The sequence below is a fragment of the Musca autumnalis genome, unplaced genomic scaffold (assembly GCF_047663935.1).
Source record: "Musca autumnalis isolate F117 unplaced genomic scaffold, ASM4766393v1 scaffold_1, whole genome shotgun sequence".
NCBI lineage: Eukaryota > Metazoa > Arthropoda > Insecta > Diptera > Muscidae > Musca > Musca autumnalis.
Window position 1 is genome coordinate 266269539 of NW_027411644.1, and position 19243 is coordinate 266288781.

A 19243-nucleotide genomic window follows, 5' to 3' on the forward strand; every position below is an offset into this window, starting at 1 on the left:
TGTGGTTTTGTGTCAAGCTGTCATTATGTTTGATGTCTTTCTGTTCATTTTGACATTAATGTGATTTTGTATGGTAAATGTTAAACAAATGTTTTGTTCTCTGTACAGAGTCGTCGTCGTCGTCGTTGTTGCTGTTCTATTGTTTATAAATATAAAATGTTGTGGGATATTGTGAAAAAGGGGAACATTTTATAGCCTAGTAGAAGTGAATTGATGCTTAAAAGTTTTACCTTTATAACTGTGAACGAGCTTTACTTGGAATATTTTGCATTGGGTCATTTGTGTGGATCCCGTGGACTGATTTCCTTTAGTTTTTTTTCTGGAGAACTACTTCTATTTCACGCTTATGTAGTTTGCGAATGAACTGGTTCAATTGGAGGATTCACCTAAATGAACTAGTTATTTTTAGTTATAGAAAAAGAGCTATAGTGTAAATGACGAACTATAATTAAATACTAACTATTAAATGATTTCATTTAACCATGAACGAGTAAGGCATACTGAAATAATTAAAGAAAGAGAGAACAATATAACTAATTTTGATTGAACTAGTTAATTTAATGAATGAACTATTTCTTTGAAGAGATAACAGCAAATTTAATGTTCTACAAAATTAACTTAAATGAACGATCTAGATACTAAACTGATAGACGAATTACAGGCTGAAAGTGAGAACAAAAGAACTAAATGAGCTAGTTCTTTTTAGGTAGAGAAAAAGAGTCATAGTGGGAATGTCGAACTATAATTAAATACTGACTATAAAAAACTATTAAATGAAATAACCATGACAAGTAAAGCATAATAAAATTATTAACGATCTAGTCACTAAACTGACAAATATACTATGGACTGAAAGAGAGAAAAATAGAACTACTGATGATTGAACTAGTTAATTTAACGAATGAACTTGTAGTTCTTTGAAGAGATTACAGCAAAGTGAATGTTCTACAAAATGAACTGAAATGAACCAACTAGATACTAAACTGACAGACGAATTACAGACTGAAAGTGAGAACAAAAGAACTATTGATGATTGAAATAATGAACTTAAAGAATGAACCAGTTCTTAAAAGAGATTGTAATGAACTTAAACCAACATTATAGGGACTAAACTGACTTATGAACTACGGACTGAAAGAGAGGACAAAAGAACCAACAAATGATTGAACTAATAAAGAGATAGATATTGGAATAATGTGAGCGCTCTACAAAATGTACTTAAACGTCTCATGACTGTGATGATTAGAATCAGACTCTATGAAATGTACGCTTGTGTGCTCCGCCGAAAAAGTAATGACCGTTCGTCTTAATTCGGAAAAAAAACTATTCCCCGAAAGCATCCCTGAAGGAACAAGGGGAAACTTCTCTCATGATATGGGACCTCCCCGAAAACATCCCTGAAGGAACAAGGAGAGACTTCTCTCATGATATGGCATCACCTACTGAATTTTTTTGGGTGATATACTAGGTATAAATGAAAAACTCGGTGGGAAAAATATGGAAAAAGTCTGCCATGTGACTCCCAAAGGAAAGTCTGACAACTTTGTCAAAAATTTTCAATAGGTGGACTTAACTTTGTTGTTGTGTATCATAAACATGTTCAGATTTTTAAAACGCCGAATAAACTCGAAATTCTATGAAACTGAATACAGTTTGAAGACAAATTTTTGCTATTTTATGTTTTGTGTTTACAAGTATTTTTATATTGATTGTTGTAATGTGGAAATGTTTTGTAAAATATTTTTTTTTCAAATCCATTTTGTCTAGTATTTATTTATAATTTTGCCCAAAGTTGTTTTTCTATATCTGTAATATGTGGTTTAGCTTAAAAGGAGATAATTTAAAACAGTTAACATTTAAAAATATTCAAAAACTTTTTTATTAAATTAATAAAAATAATTTAATAAAATTTTTAAAATATCTCACAATTGTTTATGATAATATTAAAACATTTGTCTAGAATCTCTATTAATTAATTTAATTAAAATCACAAGTAATGACCTTCGCCCTAGAAAAACAAAAAAACGTCACAAAATTATTATTAAATTTATTCACAATATTTATTTATTTATTTATTTATTTATTTATTTATTTATTTATTTATTTATTTATTTATTTATTTATTTATTTATTTATTTATTTATTTATTTATTTATTTATTTATTTATTTATTTATTTATTTATTTATTTATTTATTTATTTATTTATTTATTTATTTATTTATTTATTTATTTATTTATTTATTTATTTATTTATTTATTTATTTATTTATTTATTTATTTATTTATTTATTTATTTATTTATTTATTTATTTATTTATTTATTTATTTATTTATTTATTTATTTATTTATTTATTTATTTATTTATTTATTTATTTATTTATTTATTTATTTATTTATTTATTAAATTAATTAATTTATTTATTTTATAATATTTTTGCATTATTCAAAATTTCAAGAAAATAGTTTTAATTGTGTAAATTTTTATTATTTTTATTGTCTTGTAATATGTATGATTTATTATTTAATTTTCAATTTTGCATAAAAAAAAAATAATTGATTTCTTATATTTTTTAATTTTTTAAAACTCGAACTGTTTTATTTTGAATTTTTAATATAAAAAAATATGTTTTTGTAATTTTTAATTTTCTATTAATTGGAACACCAAACTTTTTTATTAAAAAAAGACATTTTCATAGAATCTCTAGTCATATAGCTCGATTAATTAATTTAATTAAAATCTCACAAGCAATGGCCTTCGCCCTAGAAAGGCAAAAAACTTTAAAATATTATAATTATATTTATTCACAATATTATTTCTTTTTTTATAATATTTTTGCATTATTCAATATTACAAAAAAAAATTAGATTTATTTGTGTAAATTTTTAATATTTTTATTGTTTTGTAATATATATGATTTATTACTAAATTTTCAATTTTGCATAAAAAATAAATTACTATTATTATTTTTTTTATATTCATTTTTTTAGTTTTTTTTTCAAATTCTAACCATTTTATTTTTAATTTTTAATTAAAAAATATATTTTTTGTGTTTTTGTTATTTTTAATTTTTAATTAACAATCAATTTTTTAATAGTTTTAAAAATATATTTATTATAGGGTGAAGACCATTACTTTTTCAATAGAAGAAGACTTTTAAATTTTGCACCAAAAAAGAAATTATTGATTTCTTATATTTATTTTGTTAAGTTTTTCAAATTCTAACCATTTTATTGTGAATTTTGAATTTAAAAAATATTTTTTTTTGATTTTGTTATTTTTAATTTTTAATAAATAATCAAAATTTTTAAATAGGTTTAAAAATATTTATTATAGGGTCAATACCAATATTTTTTTCAATAGAACATCCTTAGGTCACATAGCTTGATTTATTAAATTAAATAATATTTATTACTTTTTTAAAATATTTCTTATATTTTTAATTATTTTTTATATTTATAATTGTTTTCTTTATATCTTTAAATATTTTCATATTTATAAATATTATATTTATTAATATTTTTTATATTGTTTTAATGTTTTAATTTGTTTAATACTAGTTTGATATTTTTAATTTTTAAGCATTATGTCGAATTTACTTTTTATAGAACTGTATACTGTTATTTTCATTTTTTGCTTAGATTTGTAGTTTGTAAAAAATCATTTATTTCCCTTCCATTAAAAAAAAAATATATATTAAAAAACCATTTTCCACTTACCACAACAGAACGTATCCAATTCAATTTCATCCATTTTCAAAACCATCTTTAGTCTTTAAATACTAAACGAGGAATGAATAAAAACTCAACTCAACAGGAATCTTTTACACTCAGTAAGTAACCAACAGCCACACCAACAAATTCAAATAAGAATCCTCAAAATTTCCTTTTTGTTTTATTAGCCAAAAATCTAAATTTTGTTCGTGATTTTTTTCTTCTTCACAAAAATTCACTATTTTTGGCTATAATAAATAAATAGGCATTTGTTTTTTTCATATGACGTCTATAGTAATGAGGAAAATAATTACATTTTCCTTTCAATTTACACATACGACACACGTTATTAAGAATGTTAAATTTAGTTTATGATTAAACGGCAATTGTTTTCAGTTTAATTTTTTTGTTTTGTTCAAAACGCGCGCAAGCGTATGCGAGCGAGACCTTCAACTTCTTCAACAAAACGCATACACACAACTACTAAAGTTGAGTTAAGACAATCCTGGCTTGGGTTCTGTGGTAGCAGAAAAACTTCTAACCAACGACGACAAATGAACGAACGACAACAATATCTCTGCAATAGTAGATAGTAATGATGGTCAATGTGTAAACGAATGGCCAATAACTACAAAATGAGAGAAAATTTTAAGCACAACTCTCTGTGTTATGGCCATAATGGAAAACTCAAGGCAAAGAGAAAGAAAGAGAGGAATTAAATTATAGAAATATAGAAAATTAATAAATAAACTTGTGTGCATTACAAACACACTCACATCGCAAGTTTAAACACGCGCGCCTTATAGCCAGCTATACGTATAAGTAATGAAAAAGTATAAATTGTGTTTACTGAACATAATTTCCATATGATGATATTTGTCGCCACTGGTTGCTACTGCTGCCAACTGCTTGTTGCTTTTTCCGTGCCCAGTACGTGCCTGGTTTGAAACAAAGTTTTCAAAAAATATAAAAACAACAAAGCAATTGCATACATACATACATTGTTCTTTGTCTTATCCACCACCTTCTTGCCTTCATGCCCCATAAAAGCAATTTAACATTATTTTTGTCTTTCAAACCCGCCTCAACGTCTACCTTTTTATGTTGACGCCATTTGTCATATAAATTTGACGCACTGTAACTTTTTTTTTTTGTAAACTGCAACCAAGCTTTAGTTGGTCTATAATTAATTATATTATATTGCTATTGGATAAAAATTATGACCAAAACAATTACTAGGTCTTTTTGGATTATTTTGAATGCATTTCTTTACTTTTTAAATGTCATATTTGCCTTCGTTAAAAAACAAATCAAGCTAGCGGCAATATGTCTTCCATAAATATGTTTAGGTTATATATGGTGGTTATTAGAAATTTGCTAAGATAACCAAACAGCAATGACAGTTAGAAATGCCACAATTATTTGTTTGGCTTATTAACGGGTTTTAAGACATTTGTGGATTATTGTGTTGAAAGAAAAACAAAACATGTTGACACTAGTTTTGACAATTGGATAACTGGTTAGCCATGTTTGGAATCACATAATGTCAACGAGGTCTTAAAAATGCAACTAAAACTTGTCATGACTTATGGAAGAAAATCCTTTCTTGAAGACATATTGCTCTCCATTTCTTTATTTAGCTGACGAACGGGAGAAAGTCTATGACACAAGGAAAAGACACTAACGGACTTAAGATATCGGCTATATTGAAATTAAAGAATAAAAGACTGCCAGAGCCAATTTAGATTAGGTCGCGGTGATCTTATAAGTCTCAGTCTTCAAAGTTTCTATAAATATTGTTCAGGTGGGACACACTGTATGCAAATTATTCGTCTTTAATAATATTTATCCCATACCCTCTCTCTCTCTGTGATCATTAAAAGTCATATTTTTTCACATGTCCTTAAAAATGTTTCCAAGATAGGTACGAATTGATAAAATCAAAGCCATCTATACTTATTGTATAGTTAATTAATTTTGGCAAATGTTAACCATTTACGTTTTTTGTAGCATATTTTTTGGCTTCATTTTTATTCTATGAATTTGTGGAAATCCTTTATCGTAAAATCTTCCATTTTTTTATAAAAATTTAACCTAAACAACAGAGAAGCAGCTCGAGACTGTCTTGCTAGAGAAATATGACCTTCAATTAATAGGCCCCTATAACGTTCTTTTTTTGGAAGTTAGTACGAAAAGTCCTTCCTATTAGGAAACACATTTTATAGAAAAGGACGTGTAATTGGAAATTCGTGGATAGTAAATGGGGAAAAAATGTATTCATACTTTGGAGAACCATTAATATTTGGTAACCGGTAAATGTCTGGAAAAAATTAAATGATGAGCATACTTTTAGGCACCAAAATAGTATATTTAAAGCAGGGATGCCCACCATCATTTTCTATTGCATACTTTAAAGTGTACGGTGTACTGGATTACCGGCTTTTAAAAAATTTACTAAATTGCCTTAACCATGATGAAATTATAAGATGGTATAAAACGCCAGCGCACACTGGTCCCAACCTGCGACAAAAATCGAAAAATCGATATCAGCAAATCTCTGCGACAATCCAGCAATTTTTCTCTATACATGTTATATTTTAATAATTTATAACGGGACTTAAAAACTTTAAAAACATCAGCAAGATTGCGACTTTTTACAAGGCAAGTATCAAAATTGAAAGGATAAAATTATTTTTTTCGAAATGGAAGTTTTAGTACAAGGTTTTCTAATTACTTTTACATAAAAATTTGTACACATTATTCGCATAAAATGTACTGGAAATCTCATTTTTTATAATACTTTGTTGTGGATTTTTTCCAAGTCCTAAAAATTGAAGTAGAGTTTTACTAACTCCGCCATCCTTCGCCACTCTCTAAATTTTTTGAAGAATGTTCGAAATAGTGTCAAGTTTACAAAAAATTTGGTTCCAGGTGCATATATTTGCATTTCTGTGTGTGACATTAAAAATACTGACGATGCCTCTTGTCGTTTCAGTGAATATGCCGTATTACTGTATTCTCAGTTTCTTCTTTGTTTTGTGTTTTAATTGTTTGTTTTTGGTTTTTTCTTTAAAGATTTAGACATTTTTGTTTTGGGATACATTTGTTTATTTTTGATATATGTATGATGCTACATATAATATGAAAAATAAGTAAAAATGTAAAGTTCGGTCGCACCGACCTTTATTATATCCCCTACCATGAAATATTCTGAACTCAAATGGAATAATTTGTTTCCTTTCCTGTCCACGATACTAGTCGGAGACGTTTTTTTGACCACTAAGAACTCCAAATAGCAAATTACAACCAATTTGAACCGAAACTGTAGATAAAAACCTCAAAATAACTGAAATAGGAAGATACCGTAATATGAGGACTATACCGAAATCTTGACCTAAGACCACAATTTTTGGCGCAGAAGGTTTTTGATCATTGAGAACCCCAAATGGCAAATTACATCCAATTCGGGCCAAAAATGTTGAAAAAATCTTCAAAATACCTGAAATCCGGAGGTATCGTAATATGAGAGCTATACCGAAACCTGGACCTAAGACCACCATTTTTGGCGCAGAAGGTTTTTGAACACTGGGAACCCCAAATACCAAAGTACAGCCAATTAGGGCCGAAAATGTAGATAAAAGCTTCAAAATACCTGAAATCGGGTGGTACCGCTACATGGGGGCTATAGGAAAAACTGGACCCATATTGTTGATTTTTTGCTAAAATATTTTTTACTTATTTTTAGCATATGCTGAAAAAAATTAGATTGATCCGACGATTATAAATATTTTTGTCGCACCTTCCCATACAAGTGGGACCACTGTGCAGCGTCGTGATTTCTATCTGTCATTTTTTTGTTATTGTGAATAAATTGTATGAAAACGTAAACAAACATTTTTTGACATCTTGAAGAATTGTCGGCCAAAATTGATTATTCTTGTGCTCCTTAAGTGACCTGGTTGCGGCCGTTCCGAATAATTGGTTTTAAGTTTTGCTAATACATTTGATTGGGATTAAAGAGCAAAAGTTTTGCGGGCTAGGTATATGAATGGACCGATATAATCCATTTTGGAAGTGATTTATTTTGGGAGCCATTCCCCTCGAAAGACATCGCACCCCCATTCATTATAGTTGGTTCACGTAAGATTTAGAGCTTTTGGACCAAGTCATTGTCTGGCAACATTGACTTGCCCACGAAAAGCATAATATCGCTGTAAATATGACCACAGGAAATTCCGTTGGCAAAAATGTCCAAAGGATCCACGAACAGACTGCTCTTAAGCTTTTGCTGTTGAACTTTTGTGATATATTGTTTTCCAATATACCTGTACACCTTCCTTTGAAAGAAATTTTACGATGTGCAAAATTTCGGCCAGATCTGATACTCAATTCGTAAGTTTTCGTGCTCATTAGTCACTTGAGTTGGTGCGGATAGGCTTATTTGGTGTCGGTAGGTTCACCGAAAGTATGGACTTGCCTAAGAAAAAATTGAACCACATTAAAAGGTACCGCGGGCAAAACCTACTGCATAAATTGTATGACGATCCGAGAAGAGTTTCTAAACTTCACTTGTGCCAAAAATTTTTAAATGTAGTGTGGAGGAGGTATCCTAAGATGTGGACCGATATAATCTATCTTCGAATTTGATCTGTGTCCGGAGGAAATTTCACGATGTGCGTGCAAAGTTTGCACCAAATTGGGTTGTTCGTTCGAGAGTTACCGTGTGCCCAGTTTAGCGAAAAATATTTAACTTTTGTGGGGGAAGTACCCGAAGGAGTTGATCGATATGACCTGTTTTCGAACTTGATCTAAGTTTAGAGAAAATATTACCACGTTCGAGAGTTATCGTGCGCGTTAGCCAGACAAGCACTCATGGCTAAATCGACTCCAAATTGTATGAAACTGGTTTCGTCCAAACATACCTTCTTTATTCTAAAGAATGAGGGTATACAAATATATTTCCAATGCTCTCTTATATTACACATAAATCTGTTTGTACAGTACATCATGTGGCTACATGAACCGTTGTAAAAACCCATTTCCCATGAAGATCAGCTATTCCATCAATTGATATTTTTAAACCTACATACAGAGAAGGATTATTGTTGAAAAAAGCCTATTTTAAGAGCAAAAAAGAGTATTGTAAATATTTAAACATGTATATTGTTGCAGTAACCACATATTTTGTGGCAAACACCATAATTAATATGTGGTTTTTTCAACATATATATTTTTACAGTATCAGAATCTTTTACGTTCCCATACTCCAAAACTTGCAAAACTTTTCAAATATATACAGGAAAAAATAGTAAAGATATCGAAATTAATAAATTCTTGCATGTTCTGGAACAAAGCAAATATGTTTGCTTCCAAAACACCTCTTTCTTTGTGTGTTACCATGTTTGACTATTTTACTTGTACCTATCCTCTCAACTAGTAAATATTTTTTCTCTTTTCTTAAATATGCCTCATTCCTTTGTTTCTTTTTTTCTTCTCACCCATAACCTATAAAAACCTCAAAACATTAAATCATGCCAGGGTATAAATTTAATGTGCATAAAGTCGCCAATAAATGGCGACAAACATTATAACCAACTAACAATACGAAAAAAAAACAACAACTGATTCTTAAAGGAATCATAATGTCATTATTGCCATCGTTCACAAAGTTCACAAAACGTGATTAAAATTTTATGACAGAATATTCTACCATAATTTCATTTGAAACCATTAACATATGTAGTAGCAACAATATTGTATGATTTTAATGGTAATGTTTGAATTTCGGTAAAAATTATTAAAAAAGAATATTCAAACATTGCTTTTTTTGTTTTGGCAAACATAATAAGTGGCATTTAAAGACAAATCCCCATTCCCACCATGCACACGCATCAGGTGTGTGTTGCTGCGCATGCGCGTGTTGTTGTTTTCTACCTTTTAAGGATTGTGTTTTTTTTTGCTGGTTGTTTTTTTACTTTGAGGAATTTGTTTTCTTCTATTTTGTTATGTCTTTGATTTATGTTAATTCTGTTTTCATCGAGAGAATAAAAAAAAAATATTGGTTATGTTGGTCACGATTTTATGATTTAAGGATTAACATGGAAATGCTTGTTGGGGTATTTGTTGTTTGTTTCTTTGATGAGGAGTTGTGGTATTTTTTTAGATATCCTTATGAATTTTATGGTATGTAAATTCTTTCCTTTTCTATTATAAATAGAAAAAAAAAATATGAAAATGTCAGTTATGACATTTGAAATTCTTGGCATTCTTTCCCATCATAATTAGAATGAAGATTTCAGTTAAAATAATAATGAATTAAATTAAGTGGGAATGGACATTGTTGAGGTTTATCTCTTATATATTAAAAAAAAACTAAGGACGTTATAGACATGACATGAGAAAATAACTTGTGGGAAAGTTGTAAAGAAATTACAGAAAAATAGAGTTGTGAAATTCTATAGATTCTGCATACATTTTCTTATTCGGTTCCTTTATCTCCTACGTTTTTATTTTTTTAGTGACAAGGCAATTGTGTTCACAAAAAACATTAAAATATATATATTTTTGCTGCAACCATGTACTTAGTGCCAGACATCACCATATGGTTTTAGTAATATTTAATAAAGTAATAATATTCTGAATTATATTGTCTTAACTTTTTATCGTGTTAAAATCCAAAATTATTTCTGCCTTTTTCTCTCTCTGTATATTTTTTATTCCTATAAAGTTCCATTGTATCTATACAACATCTGTCCATGGTGACCATAACGATGTGAACTTCTGTTTTTAAGTTCAAGTTCATCTTTGAAAATAGTTTATTATGAAACTCACGTATTTATCCAAAAATGCATAAAGCATGATATGGAAAATCTTGATGGTTGTGTGTGATGACAGATATGTCAAAATTAAAAATTATTACTAAGGGAGAAAACGACAGCAGTAGTAAGAAAAAACAAACAAACAAACTAAATCCACATTAATATGCCAATACTGTAACTTTATCTCAACAAAAATATCAACACATTTTTAACAAGGAGAGAAAGAGATAGGTGATAGATACGACAAGATGGAAGGGCCAACTTTAAAATCAAATAAATGTTAATAATTTAATATAAATTATAAATTTTTATTAGCAATTTACAAAAACAAAAAAGAAGTACAAACCAAATTGGCAAATTTTATATCTTAAGTTGCCTATATTAAATTGCCATAGCCATTAAAATAATTTTAATATTTTATTTATATTTTCCAACTTTGTAAAAGACCCAATACAAGAATGAAACAATAATGAGCAATGACATTCATTGATGACATCTTTGGACATGTGGCCAAACTGACAACATTTCCGTTGACCATATAATGACAGCTGTAATAACAAAACTAACAATGCTCTCATATATGGCTGCCCTATGCCTTATTGGAGGCGATGGAGCGAGCTCTTGGCCAATGTTGTAACATAAACACCATTAGAAAATAGCTTAGGAGACTCGCAACTCACAACAGTTTTAAAAAGCCATTAAATTTATAATTTTTTATTTTGATTTCTTTTAAAATTTGTTTTTAAACGATAGCAGCTCCCCCAAACTTTAGTTTTCATAAATGGCACGGAAGCTTCTATTAAATTTAAATGTTTATGTATTTAAACATTTAACATATGGCAGCGCGTGCCATTTTTACATACAAAGAAATAATAAGCAATAATAACTGATAGCGCTTTAGCGAAACAAGGCAGGCAAACAAACATTTAAAAAAATTGTGACAACTAAAGGTAAACACCGTATTTGGTTAAAAAGTTGCTTCCTTATAAGTGTGGCACATATGCTTTTATGGAGTTGTAAACAAATTTAGCCCGAGGTGTAGAGTTTGGTTGACTTTGGAATTCTTGAACTCAAGAAAATCTCTGCACAGCATATGTTGTGTGTGGCACAACCATTAAGTTACATGTCAATATTTATTGAATTCAACGGAAAAAATGCAGCACCTCTACAAAGCTGTCAATATATGTACGTATGTATATCAAGAAATTAATGTAAACATATAATTACTTTCAATCTGCAGATGTTGCACCACCTTTGTTCGTTAACTTAAAATGTCAAATTTTAATGAAACTTCCAACGAATTTCAAAAATTCTTGTGGAAAACAGATTTTTGTGCATAATAAATTTGGTGAATTTGGCAAAATGTTATTGGAACGCAACATTGAAGTTGTTTCAATACCTTTTGAAAACTCATTATATAACCGTACGACATAAACTGTAATTAATAGATCTGTTCCAGAAGTAAAAACGTTTTACAATTTTAGCAACTCTTATCGAAAATGCGCTCCCAAACATTTGCAAAATGTTCACTTCTCTTTGAACAAAAATGACACTAAATGGCGTTCTCTTTAGAACAGGGATGACCACTATATTTTTCTATTGCATACTTTACGCGGTACCATTGTGTGGGTGTATGCTTTTTTAATTAGTCGAGTTGTGTGTGTAGAAAGAGAGAAACGTTCAAAATTGTGTGACGCTGCTTTAGAAACTTTTTACACGACAAATTTGAGCGAGCAAAAATGTGCAACATGTTTGCCGGCTTCGATTGGCTATCACGCACACTTTTACAATTGATCCAATGTTTTTGACGTTTCTGCCATTTTTCCGTACTTTTTGGGAAAATGTGTATGTGGAACTAATTTTTGATAGTTCTCTCTTTTGCAACTTTTACCATTAAAAAATTGCTGTAACTGAGCTAATATTTTTCTATATAATGGACGCCATCTTTATTTCAATTTTTAATACAGTCATTGAGTAATTATTTAAGATAAGATACATAAGATATAATTAGTTTGCATACTTTTTGGCGCCTTCTGAAGGTTTAAACCAGCGTCAGGCGACAGAGTGCCACTTGCCCTCATTTAACGTTGCTCTCTCCACACACACACAATTCAACCATTGAAAAAGCATGCACTAACACAACGACACCCCTAAAGTATGCAATAGAAAAGTATGGTGCCTCACGCTGGTTTAAATAGCAATGAATGAGTGACTATAAAATTTGTATCTACGTTTAATATTTTGAAAAAGGTAACTACGAAATGCCGTACCATAACTAAATAGCATAACAGGTTAATGAATGGTCTACTTGAGAAACGAAGTAATAATTCCATACTTTAGACAAGGAATGTGTTTGGAATAATTATTTCAAATAAGATATATTTTTGATATTCGCTGCAGCATTCTGGGGCCACATAGGAAGGGGAAATAACAAATTATTACAAAAGATTGGAATAAATGTAAAGTAGTTTTGTTGTGTTACCTGCATACTTTTAGGCGAAATCATATGTATTACAATTACTACATTAGAAAAATTAAACATTTATTTAAAGAAGTCAAACATGTGTTCTTTGAAAGTCTTAAAGGCATTCCGCCACCTCAAAGACCAAAATAACCAATTTACAGTAGATCAAAAATCTCTAAACTCGTATCAGAAGTTCGTATATTCAATTCCGGCAGAGTGCAAAATAAAAATGTGAAACAGTTCTTCGCCTAAGGTTATACCCAATGTCCATTAAAACGAAGAGTATTGCTGTTTAAATGATGTTTTATTTAACTTTGTACTTTGGTTGGTATCTTCCACTTGGTTTCTCAACTAGTGCAATGTCCGAAACTTATTAAAAGCTGGTTGACTAGTTGGTTTCTCAAAGGTTGATCTCAAAGTGATTTTATTAATTTTTATTCTATTTAGGTACTCGGTTTGAGAAGCGCATAAGTCGTCTAGACTTACATAGATGTGCATTTTAGTAGTAAATACAAGGTTGTAAGGAAATAGTATGATAATAGAAATATGTACAGTGTTGCATAAAAACCGTTAAAATTTGAAAACATAGAAAATATAAACAGAGTTGTATGGAATATGTACAAACTTACATACTAAACATTGAATTCAAATGAGAAGATAAACTAAATAAGATAATTCATAAAATATAAATAATGGTTTGCTTCAGTCTCCCCCTCTGATGCTGAAATCGTCCCGATGATGCATCAGGAATGATGGGCTGTTGATTTCATCTGAAGGCTCCCCCTAGAGTAGACCTTCATCAGAGTTTGATGGGTTGTTAAATTCTTCTGAGGCTCCCCCTAGAGTGTGGATACATATGTCGACGGAAAACAATGGCATGAAGACTGAGTCCAAATAATCATCTTGCTCCTTTTTGCTTATCTTAACAGGCGGTCCAAATAGTCTGGATGTGTTTCCGGGCGTTGTTTCATTTGGTGGAATCGCTCCTCGGAATATGCTCTGTATAGAGTGCGGTGAATAATCATTCGTTTTGTCAGCCAGTGGTCGTCGTTTTGGTTTTGTTGGAATTGGATCATCACAATTCATTTTATGTGGGGGTGGAAACAAGTCGGATACCAGCTGCGGGGTACTCTCTCCAGAACGCAAAGCTCCATGAAACACTTGTTGTATGGTATGCGGGGAGTAGTCGTTCGGTGGTTCTACTGGAGTTGCAGGCAAGGGTGATACCAGATTCTTCTTCTCCACAAATTCTATAAATTTTGACATTCTAGTCATAGCTTTATTGGCTGGTGAGTTCTCATAACCAATCACATCCAATGAAAACAAACTCATTTCCAATGGGTTTGTAAAGCTATTCTTCCTTCTTGGTTCATCGGCAAAATACCAAAGGCGCTGCGGCATATCAAGAACGATACCGGCTTTCTCCAAGAAATCTGTACCAAGCAACGTACGATTTCTGGTTGCGTTTGGTAAACAAACAAACCGTATCTTCTTCTCGCGGCCTCCAATGTTTACGTTACACATGGTGGATTTCACAACACATGTTGTAACTGAGCCGTCTGCCAAACACACATCTGCACACACATTCTCGAACACACATCCATTTTCTTCCAAAATGTTTTTCAAATTCAAACTCGCGACGCTTACTTTTGCACCCGTGTCGAACACTGCTTCACCCAACAAACCAAAGATCTCTATGTGTGTTGTTGGTAGAGTGCGACCGATGATCGTTGGCGAAAATGAATTGAACGAAAGGTTCTGTGGGCTACCTGCGTTGTTGTTGCTACAATTTGAGCAGTTCGACCTGTAAACACCAGGCGCACCACAACCATAGCAAGCAATCGTTGGTTTTCTCAATAATGGTTGTTGTTGTGTGTCGGTTGACCGTTGTGCATTGTCTTGCTGCTGTTTTGTGTGTGGTTGTTGTTGTACATCATTGCGCTGTACTTGTTGTTTGTGTATGTCGGTTTCTATTTTGTTTTCATCCCTCTTGGTGTTTTTCATACAATTTGCGGTTTCATGTTTAAAAGAGCGGCATATTGTACATCGAGCAGCCTTCGCTTCTGCTTTTGTTTCAGCAATGGGTGTTGTTGTTGTCGTTTCATCATACTCAGCCAGCGATAGTTCAGCTTCTCTGCAGGTGGATAGCAACTCTTCAAACGAGGTAATGCTCTCTCGTTTTACGCGTTCTCTAATGTTCTGCCGGAGTAGACCGAATATCAAATTAAGTTGGATTTCTTCGTCAACTGCTGACTTGAGCTGGGAGAACAGCAACCGCTTCTTACAGATGAAAGTGTCTGTGTGTTCTGTTCTCTGCTGCTTGTGCTCGTAAATTTGTGTAAACAACCGCCAGTCTGGTACGGGAGGGGAAAATGTTTTTTTGATTAATGTTTTTGCTTGCTCGAAGGTGGTGACATTCTTCTTAACGCCAATCCACCAATTCGCTGCGTAGCCTTCTAGTAGTAACTGCAATCCTGTTACAGCATCGGCGTCGGAGATATTCTCGATGTCTTTAAACACGGTGATGGCAGTTAGGAATTCCTCAACAGCAGCAGGTTCTCTCTGTCCTCTAAACCGCGCAGTGCAATGGGCAAACGATCCCATACGCTTGTTGTTGTTCATTGCCTGGATGAGTTTCTGGAACTGAGCCTCACTAAGCTGTGCCATTTCTTCTCCTGAATCGAACTCGTCGCTGTTGGATGATGCGTTGTTATCGGGTTCTTCTTCTTTGTGGTCGTGTTCCGTGGCCCCACGTTGGGCGCCAATGAAACAGTTCTTGTGTTGTGCCCCACGTTGGGCGCCAATGAAACAGTTCTTCGTCTAAGGTTATACCCAATGTCCATTAAAACGAAGAGTATTGCTGTTTAAATGATGTTTTATTTAACTTTGTACTTTGGTTGGTATCTTCCACTTGGTTTCTCAACTAGTGCAATGTCCGAAACTTATTAAAAGCTGGTTGACTAGTTGGTTTCTCAAAGGTTGATCTCAAAGTGATTTTATTAATTTTTATTCTATTTAGGTACTCGGTTTGAGAAGCGCATAAGTCGTCTAGACTTACATAGATGTGCATTTTAGTAGTAAATACAAGGTTGTAAGGAAATAGTATGATAATAGAAATATGTACAGTGTTGCATAAAAACCGTTAAAATTTGAAAACATAGAAAATATAAACAGAGTTGTATGGAATATGTACAAACTTACATACTAAACATTGAATTCAAATGAGAAGATAAACTAAATAAGATAATTCATAAAATATAAATAATGGTTTGCTTCAAATGTGGATTGTTGTTAAATTAAACAAAAATGCATTTATTTGTAGGCTTTTAGTGACCATATTTCGGGTGACATGTCCTTAAAAATGGGTTAGTAGGTGATTTGTAAATAGCTACGGCTAGCAAAATGTACTGTATTAACCTATTATTTTGTAATAGGAATTTTTACTGTGAAAGTGTATTCTTTACAGTGGTTAATAAAGTGTTTTTAAACAGATACTTTTAGGGCGTTTTAAGGAAGTCACAATGTAATCTTATAAGGAGAAGATAAGACCTTTTATAAAATACAAAAAGCAGTTTTTTTAGAAATAAATTTTTCATAATAAGAAATGTTCAGTTTTAAGAGTTCTAAGAAGTCGTATATGCCTTTTAAAAGATGACAAAAAAGTAATCTCGCCAGAAAACCAAAAATATTTCTCAAAATCTTCATAAATAATGGAAGACATTAAGTTATATGTTATTAATCCTTATTCTCAAAATATACATTACAGTGTCAAACTAAATAAAATAAAAATAAAATTAAACCCTACACGATTTTCGGAATGAGATACATCTAAAAATGTATTTTACTCCTAAATGTAGGCACCTTAAATATCATATATACAATTGAACTTCTTTATACCGAAAAATTCTCTGCAACACAATTTTTAGAAATGTACAAATATGAGTTTGTGCCAAAACTCGTCACTTTATAACGAATTTTCTCTATAACGTAACTCCGTACTACACAGTACCTACATTGTAGAGAAGTTCGGCTGTACCTCTGCCTAATCTGACATTTGCCTAATCTGAATTTCCAGATTATTTAAATTATTTTAAATATAATATAATTTTGTTTAAATAATCTGGAAATCCACACTATTTCAAATAATAAATTCTAGCCACAGTAGCCAATGCTATCTCTTTTTAACATTGTATTTACTACATGTTAATACAATAAATAAATAAATAAATTCTAGTTTTAAGACTATTTATTAATATTTTGCGCCTAAAACTATGTACATCATTGAAGTCCTCAGACAACAAGCAGTCAGCAGAATGAATGAGTGGTGGTGTACAGTGCCGTACAGTACAGTACAAATGTTTAGAACATTTCATACCGGGACTGATTTCTACAAAAGGGCCACCAAATGTAGTTTTTTTTAATTTTTCGTGATTTTCAAATGACTGCAAACTTATGGCCTGTTTCTCTAAGCCGATTCGATTTCAAATTCGTTCGAATTACTACCAAACTCATGTTATTGTAGGGAAATTCTGTTCAAATGAAGCGATTTTTTTTCAAAAAAAAAAACAGAAGTTTGTTATTTGTTCGAACGAATTGGAATTCGAATCGTTTTAGTGGAACAAACCCTTATTAAAAATATTTGTGTTGGAATAAAAAACAGATTTGGCATTTTTAATACGGAAAGATTTTTGGAATTAAAAAATGTGGAAATATACTCCTTAATGTAGGCGCCGCAAATGTTTCCTATAAATATTTTTATTCAGGAGAGAACTTTGTATGCCTAATCTAACATTTAGCTGGATATAGTTTTTTTTACTATTTTAGAACTACATTCCTGTTTAATATCCTAGCAAAAACATTTGGAAGTAGTGTAATGTAGAGTTTTGATCTCACTACATCTTTCGATGCAGTCCACACGGAATGCGCTCCATTCGATACATTTTATAAACACTCGATAAAAGATCCCTACAAGCAAGCCAGTTTGTTGTTTCCTACAAGCAGCAACATCACTTTTTCAAGGATAAAAAAGATTGTATAAATTTCTAAGAATTTGTTATAAAATAAAAAATATACACTAATGTTGCGAACATGTTTGCGGTAATTCACAAGATTGATTTAGATTGACTAAAAACACAATCCGAGGAATGCCTTTAAATTCATTCCAAAGCACTGCATGCCGAAGCTGTCCAAAAGCCGTGATTTGGATCGAAAATTGAGTGCATCGTAGCTGTGTGCTGTGGAAGCAAAATGGAGTGCATCCTAGCTGCGCGCTCTCTTGTAAAATTCATAAGTGAATTCATAGGAAATGATGTACTCCAACGGCAAATGTACTGTACACTTGTACTGATAAGACTGCATCCACGGATGCAAACTTTTTACTGGGTAAAAAACCACTTAGAAGAACATGATTGTTAGTGTACAGTACAAAGTTATAACATTTTCCAGAAGTATTTCTAGAGAAAAAACTCGTTACATAATCCCAAATTCTGGCTCAAAATAGCTGCACCTTTATAAAAATAGTTGTAGTAAAATGAGAACAAATTGTTGATCTCTCTAACTTTAGTATCTTCTTGCTGGTGACGAAAACTTGTTGAAAATGGCAAATTAGTATTTTAGTTTCGTTACGCCAATGACTAAAATAAAGCTGACGCTAAGACTTTAGTCATTTTTACCGAATACATACGGTAATGAAAATATATTTACAAAATTCCAGTACACAGCGAAACCACTACAAAATTCTCTATTAAGGTTTCAATTCCTTTGCATTTTGAAAACATACTGGCCCAACATTCCTCCTTTTTTTCTTCTCTTCCTTTTTCTTTTCTTGTTTTATAACTGCTGTCACTTCCAGGCTGGCTATTGAAGGATTATTACAAAGTCATGTCTAAAAATACTGAAAACTGACAATTACGATTCCTTTCTTCACTACTCCTCCTTCAACTTCAGCGCCAGACCAAAAACCAATTATAAAAGTAGACACAGACTTATTAATTCCCGACCATATTTTAAAATGTCATTTTTATTTCATAAATTCAATATTGTCAATGTCAAAACTACGTTTAAATGTCACTTTTATTTACAGAGCAATGGAAACAACAAAAAGTGAGCAAAAAACGTAAACAAATTAACAAAGGCTTGTAACAGCTACAAAATAGTCGCAATAACAGACCAAAAACAAAATATGTTGAGGATTGTTGATTACAACAAGTTAGTGAGTGAGTGAATTCATGATTGTCCCGAGCAATTG

At 31.3% G+C, this 19243-nt stretch overlaps 1 protein-coding gene across 3 annotated transcripts in view; it reads right to left on the minus strand.

Moving 5' to 3' along the window:
- stumps (DBB domain-containing protein stumps) overlaps positions 1-19243 on the minus strand; it is a 264285-nt gene that overhangs the window by 45604 nt on the left and 199438 nt on the right. The window contains exon 1 of one of the 3 annotated variants that reach the window (XM_073961104.1): positions 3721-4263. The exons of the other annotated variants lie outside the window; for them this stretch is intronic. Coding sequence (XP_073817205.1) covers positions 3721-3766 — 46 coding nt within the window. The 5' untranslated portion in view covers positions 3767-4263. Of the gene's footprint in view, positions 1-3720; positions 4264-19243 lie in introns of those variants that run through there. 3 annotated transcript variants of the gene reach the window in all.